A 17774-nucleotide genomic window follows, 5' to 3' on the forward strand; every position below is an offset into this window, starting at 1 on the left:
TTTTTTTTTTGCGCGTTATCGAACAAAAATTTAATAACAAATTTATAATAAGGTTTTAAATTTGGCTGGCCCAACATAATTATAAAAAAAATTATTTATTAACTGTGAAAAAAATTGTCTTGAAATATGCTTCATTATCTCTGTATTTGTATTGACAAATAAGAGATTCGTATATATAATTTCGTATAATGTGCCATACATCATTAACGTATAAACAGCATAAGTATTTAATTTTAATTTTTAATTTTGACTTAGAAAATTAAATAAATATATTTATATTAGGTATATTATAGTACATATGACAACACTTAACTTAAGATTTAAGACGACGTAAAAAAAAAAGAAAAATTGTAATATTTTTGTACTGTCAGATTTTTGAAAAATAAATGAAAATAATGAAGCTAATTTTGATTTGCGATATGTGTGTGTGTATATCTGTGTTTGTGTGGGAGTATGCGTGTGTCTGGTTTTTGGCTTTTGTATACACACTTGCAAAAAGGGTTCATTTTTGTCAATGGTCTTGTGAATTACCTTTCACATATACGAGAAATATATATATATTCAATAGTCGATCGAGATTCAAATGACATCATTCATATAACATGCCATCCTTTTTTTTTTCTAAAACTGATGTTTTTTTAATCCATTTCTTCTTTAATTTTTTTTTTCCACTCCTGCGCATCAACCACGCCTGTGTTGCTCTCACTAAAATAAAAGTATATATATAAATAATTATATATATATATAATCACACGCAACTGACAACACATTCTTTCTCTCTATTTCTTTCTCTATATTATCTGTTTCTCTTTATCTTTTTTCTCATGCGAGAATCTAACGAAAAAAACCTAACCAAATAATTCCTTTCTAACAAAAATGGTACTCTTAATATATATTTATATATAATCGTTCCCAATATTTGTGTATATAAAAGTGTACAAAGTTGACAGGGGCGTCGCTTATACCTTCATTCAGTCAATTTGAAAATTTGCATTTTTCATGTAAAAATTAAAGTTTTGGCTGTTTGAAAAATAAATATAATTTTGTAGTTTTTAATAATTATTTATTCAATAATAATAGAAAAATTTGTTGAATTAAAAAAAAAAATATATTTATTTCAGATAAAAAATTAGTCATACACATAAAGGTTCTTTTTTTTTTGGAAAATTCTGTGAAATTGTAAATAATTAAAAAGGAGCTAATAATTAATTTTTTCTAATAATTATAACATGAATTTTAATTTATATAAATTTGAAAAATTGTTTTTCACTTGAAGATGATGCCAACATTGGTATCGAAACGTTGTGTATGACAATTGTTTTTATGTGAAATAAATATATATTTATAATTCAGAAATTTTTTTAATTTGAATAATATCAATACTATTTGCATTGCTATTTTTGTGTACTATTTTTTATTAATAATAATTTATTGTTTTTTTGATAATTTATAATATTTAAATCAACATTTTATTATTATTATAATTATATTATTATTTTTAGTAATATGAGGAAGTAAATTGTAACTATTTGAAGTATAATTTTATTTTTGAATTTTTTTTTTTTAATTCGGATTCCCTGACGAAAATTTCGGTTTAAATTTCAATCAGTTGTAATAAATATTATTTCGAGACATTTTGAATTTAAATTTTAATGTAACTTAAATTATTCTTTCCGAATAAATTCATTTTATTCTGAAGCTAAATTTTAATTCTAAAGCTAAATTTATTTTATTTATCTAAGCTAAATTTTCAATTCTGTAATTTTTTCGAATTAATTCGTTTCGTTCAGAAATTAAATTTTAATCATTTTGAATCCTGAAATTTCATTCCGCATTAATTCTATTATTTGCTTGGAAACGGATTGTATCGAAATGAGATTTCATAATTTAAAAATTGAATTTTAGCTTCGGATTGATTCGGAATGAAATTTCAAAATTGGAAAAGATTAAAATTAATTTTTGGAATGATTCGGAAAGATCTAGAAAGAATTTTTTGTTTATTTACGTAAAATTTCAATTCACATAAAAACTGATTGGATTGGAAACAAATTTCTGAATGGAAAAAAAGAAAAAAAATGGAAAACAAAAATAAAGTAATTTTTACTACATTCAAAGTGAATCTTCTCTAGAATTTCTGTTAACTTTTGCTCCGGAAGTAAAAAAAAAATATATATTTCCGAAGTAAATTTTACTATTTCAAGAGGAATTTTTTCCTATTTCCGGAGCAAAAATTTGCCAGAGATGCACAGAAGTTTCGGACAATTTAGATTTTACTTTGTAAGAAGTAAAAAATACTTTATATCTTTTTCTATGTACCAAAATTAATTTTTTTTCAGTGTTTAGTTTTTGCAATTTTTTGAAATCTTCATTTCACTATAAAATATTTAATTTTTCACGACTCTAAAATCCACAACGTTTATGAACAACGATTCAAAAATAAATTATTTTTTAAAACGGAAAATTGTAAAATTTTTTTGTCTAAAAAAAAAGGTTTTTATAATTTCTGACACTCCACAAGGGATCTTACGTCAAAAGAATTTTAGATTATGTTTAGTGATAGTTTTACCTTGCAGGTTTGCCACGGATCAGATAAAAGTCAGTGAATTTTTTTGAAAAGTACTGAAAAAATATCAAAATTTCTAAAAATACTAAAAAAAAATTATAATTTTTGAAACTTTTGCTTCGAAAAATTGTTTTAATATTTTTTATTGAAATCCTTTTAAAATATTTTCACGTGACTCAAGGGAAAAAATTTAGTTAGAATAAGACTCGAAAAAAATTTTTTTTAGAATTTTGATTTAATAGAATCTTATTCTGTATAGAATAGTAATTTTTGCAGAATATCAAATTATGAATTTCGGGCAAATTAATTTTTGTCTGAATGAAAATTCTTTTAAAATTAATTTTCAATATTTTTAATTTTCAAGAATATTAATATTTTCGACAAGTCAATATTCTGTAAAATTTTTTTAAAAGCTTATTCATGCTTTCCAAAATTTAAATTCTGATTGTAAATCAGGGAAAAAGAAAATTTTTCCAACAAACTTGTCTTGATAAAAAATTTTCTTTTTAATTAGATAAAATGAAAATTAGTTTTTACTGAATTTTTCAAATCAGAGACAAACTTAAAAAACATTGTTTTGTATATAAAATTGATTCTCTGTAAATCACAAATCTAAAATTTATTTTTGACATAAGATTTATTTTCGCGTGGTGCGTTAGAAAAAAAAATATATTTTTCCAAAAATCGTTGATCATAAACTTGGTAATATTTCAAAAAAAAAAAAAAATATATTAAAATGAGAAGCAAAAAAATAGTTGACTGGATGTTAGGTGAAGCGACCGAGAACCGGCACGCAAGTATTTTAGTGCCAGCTTTATAATGCGCTACAATTCGATCTTTTTCTCACGTATCTCGGCGTACTCGACAGCTTGAAAGAGAGCTTGTAATCGTGTTTTGCAAAAAAAAAAAAATATATTAGTTAAGAAAAAAAAAAAGTAAATTTAATTCATTTGCTCTGCCTTTCTCTCTCTGTTTCTCTTTTCTCTCTGGCTCTCTCGATCGGATCTCGGTGCGCCTTTTTTTTAAAAAAAAAAAGAGAGAGAAATTTAAAAAAAAAAAAAAAAATACAAGCGAGCCGACGACTCGGACTCGTCGCGGGAGGCAACAGTGTTGAGTGACTTGTCTTGTGTTGATGTTGCAGGTTCAAAAGCCTGGCACATGCGGCTGACCTTTGACCGGGTGCCAGGCGGCTGCAACCTTCACAGGTGCAAGCTGTGCGGCAAGGTCGTGACGCACATCAGGAACCACTACCACGTCCACTTTCCTGGCAGGTTTGAATGTCCTCTCTGTCGTGCCACGTACACGCGTAGCGACAACCTGCGCACACATTTTAAATTCAAACACCCCGAAGCAAGAAAGATCGATCTTAATGATTTTATGGCCGGTTCAATGGCATTGTCCGCCACAAATAACGATACAATGAATACGCTCTCCTAAATAAGGGCCGGCACGCCGGCTCGCTCCCTCGCTCGATTGTGAAAAAAAAAAAAAAAAAAAATCAAAGTCATCTTTATCGCCCTTATCGTCGTCATCGTCTTCGATCTCTCGTTATCGATGACGTCCTTCGTCTTATTTTTTTTCCATCCTTCTGTATTTTTTTAGCCTCGAGCGAGAGTGCGATGCCAAAGAAAATTGGGCCGGTATAATCAAGTTTATAATTAATGAACACCAAATCAATAAGATCTACGCTTAAAAAAAAAAGAGAGATATAGTGAGCGAAAGGATAGTGTCAAGGATATTTATGGACAGCTTTATTTTTTTTCCAATGGCTGTCGAGAGGATGTATAAAAAAAAATTAAAATTGCGGGATTTTACACACAAAAAAAAAAATGGGAGCAAAAACGTGGTGCCAATTCCTCCCGTAGTTGCTGCATAAACAGGAAATATTAATTATTAAGTAACATTAACATATGGAAGTAATTCATCGATGCGCAGGGTGAGTTTAGTTGTTGAAAGTTTATAGTTTTAATTCATATTAGAACCTCTTTTTTTATTTTTGTTCGCCCAATTTTTATAAGAGATGAAACATTGAAAGTAAATTCTCATTTTTATTCTTCAATATTCAATGTTACATTTCTAGAAATGCACGAAAAAAAAATTGACCAATTTTTATTGTCTTTCAAAGGCAATATTTTTTTTTAATTTACAAAAAAATACTTTTTCAAAAAAAGTAATTATAAAAATATTTTTATTCAGAAATTTCATTAAATTGGAATTGATTATTTGTGGCAAAAATTATAAGCGATTAAGATATTGAATTGTTTTTTTTTACAACGGATTTTTAAAATCTTACTATTCTAAATTACACTGAAAAAAGATTTATTTGATTTAAATAATTAACTATTATCAAATAAATAAGTAGTTGTATCAAATAATTATTGAGTCAAATTAAATATATTTGCTTCAAATAATGTGACTAAAATTCGGAACGTTCAAATGAAGAAAAAAATTTGTTTCCACTTTTTTTGACTTCAAATTTTATTATATAATATTACTTTCTGTATAGAAAAATAAATTAATAAATATTTAATCTATTTTTTTATTTTTCATTGCTGCGGTAATTAAAAAAAAAAAAAAATAGATTGAAAAAAAATTTATTCGATTCAAATACTCGATTACTTGACTATTAGCAAATAAAATAATATTTATTTGAATCAAATAATTTTTATTTGAATTAAATAAATTGTAGTTGAACCAATAATTTCTGTATTTAGAACAAATACCATTTAATTGACTCAAATAAATAATTATTTTATACAACTAAATATTTATTTGATACAAAAAAATAATTATTTATAGCAAATAATTATTTATTTGATACAAAAAAATAATTATTTGTAGCAAATAATTATTTATTTGATAATAGTCAAGTTATCGAGTATTTGAATCAAATAAATTTTTTTTCAGTGTATAAACAAAAAAAAAATGATTTCGATCATTTGAACGTTCAGAATTTCAAGCACATCTTCAAATATAAAAATTATTGGTTTAAATACAGTTGATTTAATTCAAATAGACATTATTTTGGTTCAAGTAAATATTTATTTAATAATAGTCAATCGATTATTTGAATCAAATAAATTTTTACAAAATAATTTTTATTTGAACCAATTATTTCTGTAGGAAATTTCTTTCTCTTCTCTTAAAAAGTTAGAATTTAATTTTCTTAAATAATAATTGATACCTACAAATAAATATTTATTAAATAAATATTTATCAAATAAATATTTATTTGATAATAGTCAAGTATCCAATTAATTGAAAAAAAAATAATTGTTTTTTCAATAATGCATTATTCAAAATTGATTTTTTAAAATCGATTTCGTTTTTAAGATGTCGAGTTACAATTTTTTTTTACAAAACAATTTTCATCAATTTTTTAACTCGTTTTTTAAATTAATTTTGTCATTTTTTTTTTCGTGTATATCGAAAGGTACGATCGATTGACAACGAACTCTTATATACAATATGCGTTATTTTATAAATTTTTTATAAAATATACATCGTCTCAACAAATTATTATTCTAATATGAAATTTAACTATGAAACGCGTGTTATTTGTTACATAAACACTTAAAGTCTATATATATAATTACAAAACTGCACACCGCAAATGTAATAAAAAAAAATTAAATAGTGGAAATTATAAGAGACATTCCACGATTGGGACTTAAATATCCAAAATATAAAAACGTACTTTACTAAAAGTACAGTACTCATAAGAATGATTATGATTATGATGATGATGATGATGATGATAATGATGATGGTGATGATGATGATGATGATAAAGATGATGATGATGATGATGAAGATGAGGATGATGATAATGATTTATAGTACTATATTTTATACTTTATATATTCTACAGTTATATTCTACATTGGTTGGAGATAGTTATGTTTAAAGAAAAAAACAATTTTAAAAAGGGATGGTTTACGATATTTTTTTCTCACAACGTCGTTGCACATATGGATAATATACTTCATTGGTTTGGGGTTACAATCCATTTGTTTAAATATTGTTTATTGTGTGTTTTTTTTCTCTCTCTAAGTGGAAATTATATACAATTTTTTTTTTTCATAGATATATATATTTAATTCAAGAACACAAGTTTGCTAGCTATTCAAAGAGCCAAATCACGCTGAATTGTGATCACATGATATTACCGCCTTTTTACGTTTTTTTTTTCATTTCTTTTTACTTCGAAGGAAGGGGCCCTTTGCATAGTTATGACTATCCAAAACAATCTAATAATTTAATAATATATAATCAGAAATATTAATATATACTGATGATTCAGATTCTTATTATTATTATTATTATTATTATTATTATTATAAATATTATTATAATTATTATTATTTTTATTATTATTATTATTATTATTATTTTTATTATATTCTTATTAATATCGAGGTACATATTATATATAATATATTTGGATAATTTATTTTGTTTTACCGTTTTTTCTGATTTTATATATGTGTTGTTACTTGTTTCACCAAGAGGAAAAAAGCACTATGCGCGCATATATTATATTTATTAACTAAATGGAGAATGCAAGTATATCATAGCCCGAGTAGATTCTTTTTGCCAATTTTGTCTCTCTTATTTTCTTTTTTCTGTATTTTTTTTTTTTTTTTTTTTTTTTTATTATTATTATTTAAGAAAACAATGACCTTGGAAAATCTATATTCAATACCCTAGAAACTTACCAAATATGATAGTTCCCATATATTCTTTTTAATATCTGATTTTGCTTTGGACATGTGTTCCAATTGCGTTTCTACCGCTGATTTTAATGAAGTGGTTGAGTTCATGTTCGCGCAGAATCGCACACACATTGGTTCAACGTGAGTTGATTTTAACCACTGCCAATTTCCGGAATTGTCCAGTCAAACGTCAAGCCACGCTGTTTACCACATCCCAGTAAACCTCTATGACAACCGTGCGGCTTTCGTTGATCCTTTGGATAACTCTAATGAATTTCTCTATGTTGAGAAATTGTATATGCTTTTAGTAGTAAATCGAAAAAAAAAAAAATTATTCAAAATTGATTTTTATATTTTTTTTAAAAAAAAGTAAGGTAAACAGGTGGCTTGCTATTAAAATTTAAAAAAAAAATTTTTTATTAAGCGGTAAAAACGCATGCAAGTCAGGAATTCTGTTCAAGCGCAATTAGAATTATTTTTTAATTTTCACGTTTCTCATTTTCATTTTAAGAGTCTAGTGAAAATATTTTTTATTTTTTATTTTTGATTCTCTGAATCAGTCTTTTAAATTGTGCACTTTTTATCAGTCTCTATTTTGCTAGATCCAACAAATGTATAATTACGAGGAGAAAAATGAATTTAAAAAAAAAAGAAATTAATTTCAGTAGGGAAATTTTATTCAAATGATTTTAACATATTTTTTCAGTAAGAATTTTTGAAATATTGAAAAAAAAAATTCAAATACTCTATTACTTGACTATTATCAAAAAAATATTTATACCAAATAATTTTTGAAACCAAATAATTGAACTGTATTTAAACCAATAATTTCTGTATTTGAAATAAATACAATTTAATCAAATAAATATTTATTTAATAATAGTCAATCGAATATTTGAATCAAATAAATTTTTTTCATTAACATTTAAATTTTGTAATTATTTTTATCAGATTGTAATTTTCTTTTAAATGAGATTTTTCTCTAAAATTATTGAACAAAAATTCTGTTTTATTCATTTTAAAATTGGCCGTAATTAAGTTTTAAAATATTTTTCTATTGTTAAATGTTTTTTTAAAAATAAAATTGTACAAAAAGGTTGTTCGGATTAAATGCGTTATTTTTTATTAAAAAACGTGATTTGTAATTATTTCGGTTTTTATAATATTTATAGTTTAGTAATTCATTTTTCTCCCATATAAGAGCCATCATAAATACATCAAAATGTTATATTTTTTGAATGTTACTTTTCGATATATTTATATAATTATAAATTGTAATAACTTTTATTGATGATGTATTTATGATAGTATCGATAATAAAAGAAAATTTCTTTAAATGTTAACCCTTTCCTTGCGAAGATTGATTTACTTTATTATGCTTAAAGATTTTTGAAAAGAAAAATCTTGCTTAATGCTGTGAAGTAGGTTGTGCTGCAAATAATTTCCACTAGTGGTTTCGAAAAATATCTCTCATCTTTTTTTTTAGGTTTTTTTTTTTTTTTTTTTTTTGATAAAGAGAGAAAAGATCTCGTTAAATGGAGTGATAAAATTCAGAAAAAAAATTTACATTCTTTTGTAAATGTTTTATAAAGCTAAACATTATACAAAAATATTTTTTTGTAATTTAAAAAATTTTATTTTAAATTATAAAATTGTCAAATTTATTAAAAAAAAAATTTGTTCACTTTCACACACGCCTAAACTTGCCAAATATTTAAATATTAGTTGACTGCGGAAAAAAATTATGGTTAGAGATTATTTCAATTAAAATAGTAATTTCAATTTTTTGGTAATTATTAAATTTTTTTTTAGTTACTGATGTTTTTTTAAATGTTTTACAAAATTTCTTTTATGTAAATATAAGAAAAAAATTTTCTACAACTTGAATATTATAAAAAAGAATCAGTAAATTTCAATATTTTAATCGTTCATCAGTTTGAAAAAGAGAATAAATTTTTTTTTTTATATTTTTATCGCTCCTGACAATTGAGATGATATTGTGTACCAATTGAACACAGTTTGTGATAATTATAGGAACGTTTTTAACAATTTTGAAATTTTAACTTAATAATAATAATAATGTATGGATTTTCACTTAATATTTATAAATCGCAAAAGAAAGAATTGGCAAGCTCTTTTATAAGGCAAATATACTTGTCATAAGAGTATATTTGAATGAGCGAGTAAATGAGTGGAAAATGTATAGGTAAAGTTGAGAATTTTGAGGGGATGCGAAGAAGCGAGAGAAATTTTTTTTTTTATATAAGAAAGAAAAGGCAGAGAAAGAGGGAGGGAGGAAAGTATAAGGAGGAAGAGAGAAAGAGAGAAATACTCGGCACACAGATTTCACAAAAGTGTAATAACGGCATTGCTCCACACACTGGTGGTGCTGGTCGTCAGGCTGTTAATAATATTGAATTATTTTTTTTTCTTAATTAAAATGATTAATACTACATCAATTATTACATATTGCAAATAATATTATTACAACTATTATTATTACTATTATTATTAATTAACTATTGACTACTATTACTGTACTACTACTACTATTACTACTACCTGCGTATAAGTATTTATATATTTACAATTGCGTGGTGTGGAGTGGAACATTGTGATATAATAGATTGGTGCTAACACCTTATTGAAATTGAGAAGAATTTAAAAATAAAAAAAAAAAAAAAAAATTGTGCAATATCGCGATAGTAATGGAATGAGACGTTATCTTTCAGTGGAATGAGTTGCGTTTGCCTATATATACGAATGATATTAAAATAAAAAAAGAGCGCGAGAGAAATGTCTACTACTGATTGTCTTTTTTATAATATAAATATATAAATATAGTAATTTTGTCAATTGCCAAACTCTAGAATTGAAATATGTATATAATATTTGTTTTTCATTTAAAAAATTACAAATCATTTTTTAAAATTTCTGTGAATTTGTTAGTTAAAATAAGTAAATGTATGTTTACTGTTAATGTGCCTTTTTTTGATTAAAAATAAATTTTTATATGGCACTATCATTATTAGAAAAAATAGTTTTTATATTTACATTTTCTATGTTAAGATACATTTTTTTTTTCGTTTTACAATTATTTTTTTTTGGGAATTTAATAAATCGTTTTTTATCGTTAATTAATAATAATTATAAAATAAATATTATATATAGTAAATATGTAATCTCAAGCTCAATAATCAGATTTTTTTTCACTGTAAAAATATTTAATAATGTTATTCTAAATATAATGTGACGCTCCACGAGAGATGGGGAAATTTTTTTTTTTTTTTTATAGTAACCTTAATAAAAAAAATTTTCTTTTTAGATTAAAATAAAAATTAGTTTTTTTAACTCCAAAAATCACATACATTAAAAATTTTTTTCTAAATTTCTCGTGGAGCGTTGTGTTTTTCAATTTTTATCAAACTTTCGAATGTTTTTTCTTTTTATTTCTGAAAAAAAAATTGTTTTTTCACAACAAAACTTTTTTTTCAAATAAATTTTAACCAACAATTCGCTTTTTTTTCGACCGAATGTAAAATAACATTTTAAGCGACTGAAAAAAAAATAGAAAGAAACGCGATCGAGTGAAGTTAAAAGAAGAAACTATGGCTGTGCAAGAGAACATTATGAGAGTAGTTAGATAGATGTAGGTGTTACCTAGGGAATAGGCTTAGCTGATAGAATAAGAGCATGTTTTTTCAGACGTTTCTTTCTTATACACTTAAAAAAAATATTCCACTGATTGATAACGTTACACTCTTTGTACATTATTAAACTAAATAAATTTAAAAAAAAAAATGTAATATTAATATCTCTTTATATAATGATATATATATATAGCAAATACGGTTTTCATTATGGATATATATGTATATACCTTCTGTATATGTATATATCTATCTTCATATATATATATATATACATATAAAAAAAAATTTTGTTATTTTTGGGTGGGGGGGGGGGGGGAGGGAAGTGTGACGAACAGGAAAAAAGGAAGTTGTATATTTGTCAATAATTGACATTATACAAGGAAATGTAATGGTGTGATTCTTTATGTATTTAAAAAAAAAATTTCATCAGCGGACGTATCAGACTGAAGTTGTGTGATTTATATAAATATGGTATATCAATTATTGCCTATATCTCAATTTGGTACATATTTAAAAATTGTATCATGTACATATACGATAAGTATATGTGTAAATATTAAAAAAAAGTCACTATTACATTTTTCGAAAAAAAAATCATTTTTTTTTTTTTTTTTTTTGAAAATCACGCACACTATTTTCCTTTATATAAAGAACATCTTCCTAATTTGTTCTCTCTTCCCGTTTATATTTAAGTTTTTTTATTACATATATATATATATATATATATATATATATATATATGGTTTTATGTAAAAAGGTTATGACCTAAAAAAATGTTTTATTTTAAAGTTTTTTTAATACTTCTTTCCTCACTTCCAATTTTGGTCTCCTTTCTTTCTTTAAATACAGATACTTATGCGTTTCTTATACGCTGCTCTTAATTTATTGTGTTCCCTAATTGTTATTTTTTTTCCTTTTACTATATATATTATTATTGTTTTTTTTTCTACAGTCACAGAGAATAAACTGCGGCACTATGTATGGTAATAATCGAACTGTTAGAGTCTTATTCATATATACAATATGAATATAACAAAATACGTTTGTACCAAAACATTGTAAAAATAAAAAAAAAAAAAAAAAAAAAAAAAAAAAAGCTGGTGAACTTTATAGGGAATTTATTGTATAAGCGATATGAGATATATATATATATAGAAAAAAAAGGAAAAGAAAAAGAGAAAATGAAAGATCTCTTGATCTATAGTAAATGAATGAAGATTTAAATTGTTATATTAATCGGATATAGTAAGCTCGTGATCACTAAAAAAAAAAAGAAAACAAATTTTTTATGATCAACGAGGATAAAAATATTACAGCCAATTAAAAATTGTTTTTCATACTTCGAAACAAAAAATTTTTTTAAAAAAAAAGAAAATAACTACTACGAAAAGGTTTAAAAATTTTAATCTAATTTTGAATTTATTTTTATTATATTGTCTAACATGAAGGTCTTAATTTTATTATTGCATTATGATTATAATTTGTAAACATTATAATACACTATTTTATTCTTATGTTATTATAGTTTATTATTATTATATTATTATTATATTATTATTATTATTATTATTATTATTATTATTATACACGTGTCTTCTAATGTATAAACATTACATGCTGACAATGAAAAGTTTAAAAAAAAAAATTGCAAGAATTAATCATATGTGCATTTAATGTATTTCGTACTAATTTTTTGATTAAACATAATTGTGTGTTAATCGACTGGCCTTCGCTTTTTTTTCCAGATCACTTTTAAAAATTATGATTTTTTTTTAAATAGAGAGATAGAAAGAGAAAGATGTGTGCAAAATAATGTGAGAAGGAAAAGCGTAAATTTTTTTTTCATTTTTCCAATTGAATTTCAAATATATATGAAATAACGACGATCTTGACGATGTCCCTTTGACGAAACTGATTCTAATACTGATCGCTATTCCTTTGCTTTGCACCATTCTCAAGTTAAAGGCGCAAGCGCCAGTAAAAAGAATTTTTGTGAAAAATTGCCCTGCAACAAGTGACATCGCGACCTGCTTCAATGCCATCAGTATAAATTCACACTTGTATAGAATCGATCGATCTGGCCAGTTAAGCTTATAAAATGGGTTACGCCCGGCCCGCTCTTGACAATTTTCCGTCAAAAATCAAAGATTATTTACTCTAAATATAGATAAAAAAAAATTTTTTTTTTATTTTTTAAATAATGTGCAGAAATATGGGCATTTTTCTTGATTTTTTTATTTACGTAATTATTTTTATGACTTGTAATTAAATTTGAAAATATTTTTGCAACTATAATTTACACTGAATAATTGTCGCATACATTGAATTTCCAAGTTCACTTTATATATATAAACTTTTTGATCTTAAGAAACGGCTTTCAAGAGTATTAGAAACTTTTCTTGTGTGTGTGTGTGTGTGTGTGTGTGTGTGTGCCAGTGATTCTACAAGTTTTAATTACCTGCCTAAAGTTCCTCTTGGTTGCTGAAGCATTCAATTCAATCGTTTTCTTCGATCCAATCAAGCGTGCTTTTAAAGGAATAAATGTATAGACAAATAATTGTCCTAATATTGTAAATTAGTATCTAATATTTTTGTTTTTATTTAAATTATGTATATTTTTCGAATTCAACTAATTTTAATACTTTATAGTGTGGAAATAATATAATATTATTCAGATAGCACGTAAGCTTGCAGAAATCTTGCGACAAGCTTCAAATGTCTCACCTGATCCAAGCTTGCATGGTAAGCTTACTGAAAGATTGCAATGTAAGCTTGCACGGTAAGCTTATAGCAAGGTTGATGTAAGGTTGCCGAATAAGCTTGCTTTAAACCTAACAATTTTTTTGCTACAAGCTTACTGAGCAATCTTGCAGTAACCTTCCATTGCAATATTTCGGTAAGCTTACCATGTAAGCTTGGGTTAGGTGAGACATTTGAAGCTTGCGGCAAGTTTGCCGTGCAAGGTACGCAATATTGCACGGCAAGCTTGTCGCAAGATTACTGCAAGCTTACGTGCTATCTGGGTGCTAATATTAAAATCAGTTTTTGATTATTTTAGACATTAAACATTATGCCAATTTTTGTATTTTCACTTTCAAATTTCAAAACATAACCTATAATTTTTTGTTACGGTCCCTTTTTCGCGACGGCTCTTATATTATTAAAATTCGATTGTAAATTGCATTTTACAAAAAAATAATTTTATAAATTTATTTTAAATGATTTTAAAATGAAATTCCATTAATATACTGCATTAATTTTTTTTCACTTCCTTTTTTTTTGCACTTTATTTGATGTAAATCTTTTTCCTTTGAATAAGTTCAAGAAGACTGGAAGCTAAAGTGAAAGAGCCCTTATTATATTATTTCTTACTCCATGGCTTATATAATTATCACGCTTTCAACGAGTTCATATTACAATTCGAAATGAAGCAAAAAAAAAAAAAAAAAAAAAAAGATGACATTTAAAGAGATAGACTTGGTCGTCCCCGTTTTCTTTCTACTAGAATATTGCGTAGATCAATAAAATTATATATAATATTTTCTCTCTATATAAAGTAGTCTAAAAAAAATATTTTATTATGTATATATTATAGAAAGTAGAATTAGGAGAGCCGCACGCTCAACACCCATGCAAATATTCGTCAAAAAAAAAAACAAAACGGACATATGTTCTTGTTTTTCGTCCATGCTGATTTTTTTTTGTGTGTGGTTTCTGTTGTTACAGACCTGAAAAATTGGCGGATTTCTCAGATTTTTGAGAGACAGAGTAACTCAGACGAGAGGAGGCGATGTTCTTTATGTGGTAAGGTCGTTACCAATGTGAGAAATCATTATTACGTGCACTTTCCCGGAAAATATGCCTGTCCACTTTGTCCCGCCGTTTATACGCGTAGTGATACTCTTCTTACTCATACGCGTATGAAACATGCAAATCTTCAACAACAACAACAATTTTCTCGATCTCAATTTAATTGTAATTTTCCCGTCTAGCAAATGTGAAAAGTCAATTAGTTCTATTTTGATAAAAATTAAACTTTTTTTTTAACTATTAATCAAAATTAATATATATAATTTAAAATTTTTATCATTCTTTAAAAAGGAATGGTAGTTAACATAATCTGAAAACTAAGAAATTGTTTTTATTTAACAAAATTATGATTAAAATTAATTTGCAGTCAATTTTAGAAGTTCTTTTTCAGAAAAACTATGTTATAATAAAAAAAATTTTAATTTTAAAATAATAAAAAAAGATTTTGAATCAAACATCGTTTTTCTGCAAAATTGGTTGCAATTAATTTTAATCATAATTTTGTTTGCGTTAAATTTTTAAAAAACAATTTTTCATTTTTGAGGTTATGTTAACGTGTATCATTCCTCCTTAATAAAAAATATTCAATACATTTTTTCAGTCATATTGTGACAAAAAAATAGAATTTAAATGTACTAGAATTCTAATTTCATATTTTCATCAAAGCCAAAAATTCAATTTATCAATATTTTAATAATTTATTATTTGATATAACCCAGATAGCACGTAAGCTTGCAGCAAACATTGCGGCAAGCTTCAAATGTCCCACCTGACCCAAGCAAGGTTACCGAAATATTGCAGCGTAAGGTTACAAAAGATTGCACAGTAAGCTTGCACGGTAAGTTTGTAGCAAGGTTGGTGCAAGGTTGCCAAATAACCTTGCTTTGTACCTAAAAAAATTTTTTTAAGCGTTATGTCTGATTTATATAATTTTATTCTATAAATTAGACGCAACATTTACAAAAATAATTTTTAGGTTTAACGCATAGTTATTTGGCAACCTTGCACCAACCTTGCTACAAACTTACCGTGCAAGCTTACAGAGCAATCGTGCGATAATCTTATTGTGCAATCTTGCAGTAACCTTACACTGAAATCTTTCGGTAAGCTTACCATGTAAGCTTTCGCTCAGGTAGGACATTTAAAACTTGCAGTAAGCTTGCGACAAGTTTGCCATCCAAAGTTGGAAATATTGCGCGGAAAGCTTGCCGCAAGGTTGCTGCAATCTTACTTAGCTATCTGGAAAGTGTTGTAGAAGATTTAATATCTGTTATTGATTTTCGTTTTCTAAATATTTTTTCAAAGTAGTAAATTATCGTATAAGATTAAATTTATCCCTAATAAAATTTTATATCGAAATTTGGCTGTGACCTTAGAAGGAGTTATTTGTCAAAAAAAATTGAACTATATGAAAGTGTCATTTGACAAATTTTTTAAAAAGAATTCACAAAACTTTAAACGTATGTAAATTTTCTTACTAAGATTCTAAATATTGTGTATTTAAATTAAAAAAAAAAATATTGTTGTTTCATTAGAATTTGGAATATTACATTTTTTAAAAAATCAATAAAATTGTAAGAGAAAAAAAATCTTCAATTAACATTAATTATAAATTGTTGACTAATTAGTTAGTTATTAATTAGTCATTTAAATGTTCAATTAAAAGAAATGTTTGAAAGAAAAATCTGTGGTTATATTAGAATGTAAATCTTCTTTCTCTCTTTCTCTTTCTATTTTCCACTCTCTCGTTTCTAACTCTTCACTTGATTATAATATGAAATTGATAAAAAAAAAATATCGCTCAAAACATAATAATCTTATTTAACTGTCGATGTATTTGCAATAATGTAAAAGAAAATTTTTACCAATAACTGAAAAAAATAGAATAATATTTTTTCCATTACTCTAATCTCATATACATATAATGTCTCTATATAAATATATAATATGAAAGTGAATTGCAGAAACTGTTTATTGGAAAAAAACAGGAGAAAACAATCGATATTGTAAATATCGTCTATAAGAATTTTTTGATCGAGCTTCCGTAATAGACGAGCGTAGACTCTTTAAGACCAGACACTATATATATATATATATATATAATAATGTGTTCTTTTAAAACGAATGCAAAAAAAAAGAGTGCAAATTAAAAGTGTGAGTGTTTGTTTGAATGTCCTGTAAAAAGAATATATAAAAATGAATCAAGTCAAATGATTTTTATTTGCTTAAAATTAAAGGGAAAAAATTATTTGCTGAAAATATTTTTTCTATACAAAATAAAACAATTAAAGAAAAAAAGTGAAATAAAATCATTTGCCTTAATTTTTTTTCTCTTTTTTTTCTTATGCGAGATTTTGAATGAAAAAAAAAATTTTTTACACTTGTTAATGCGTCTCTTCATTATGTGTATAATTAAATATAGTGTAACAATGATAGAGAGCATATATATATATACGAAAAACATCAATGAGAGTCTATGTTTGGGGGAGATTTTCATTCCTATACTTTTTATATATGTAATAACTACGTCCGATCTAGAAAGGCACCAACGATTTTTTTTTAGGTTTTTGAAAAGTCTAAATAATGCTCGCGTTGTATTAATATAAAATATACGACGAGATTCAAAGAAACTTATCGTGTACACTATTTGACAAAACAAAAAAAAAAAATGTAATATATTAATAAACGCTATGGATCAACGCTAGACTTTATGTCACTGATTAATAAATCCTTTACTCGAAATCTGAAATTTGCGAATAGTTAAAAAATTTTCATTTCAAATTTAGAGTACCGATTTTTGTTTTATTACATTATTGAATAACAATAAAGATTTTTAATTTTTCAATAATTTCTTTTTTGAAAAATGATAGATTTTTTGATTACAAAATTATTATATATGACGCTCCACGACCAAGATAGCATGTAAGCTAGTGGCAAGCTTGCCGCGCAATATTGCCAACCTTGCACGAAACGCTTGCCGGAAGTTTACTGAAAGCTTCAAATGTTCCACTTGACCGAAAGCTTACATTGTAA

At 25.2% G+C, this 17774-nt stretch overlaps 1 protein-coding gene across 5 annotated transcripts in view; it reads left to right on the plus strand.

Moving 5' to 3' along the window:
• Positions 1 to 17774, plus strand: part of LOC127288088 (sex determination protein fruitless-like) — a 50197-nt gene that overhangs the window by 24243 nt on the left and 8180 nt on the right. The window contains exon 5 of one of the 5 annotated variants that reach the window (XM_051315334.1): positions 14658 to 17445. The exons of 2 other annotated variants lie outside the window; for them this stretch is intronic. In XM_051315334.1, the coding sequence (XP_051171291.1) occupies positions 14658 to 14923 (266 nt within the window). In that variant the 3' untranslated portion in view covers positions 14924 to 17445. Of the gene's footprint in view, positions 1 to 3704; positions 4067 to 4165; positions 12286 to 14657; positions 17446 to 17774 lie in introns of those variants that run through there. 2 more of the 5 variants (XM_051315336.1, XM_051315333.1) reach the window with 2 other exon arrangements.

Source organism: Leptopilina boulardi, unplaced genomic scaffold (genome assembly GCF_019393585.1).
Source record: "Leptopilina boulardi isolate dan_hultmark-lab unplaced genomic scaffold, ZJU_Lbou_2.1 LbouV2_38, whole genome shotgun sequence".
NCBI classification, from domain to species: Eukaryota; Metazoa; Arthropoda; class Insecta; order Hymenoptera; family Figitidae; genus Leptopilina; species Leptopilina boulardi.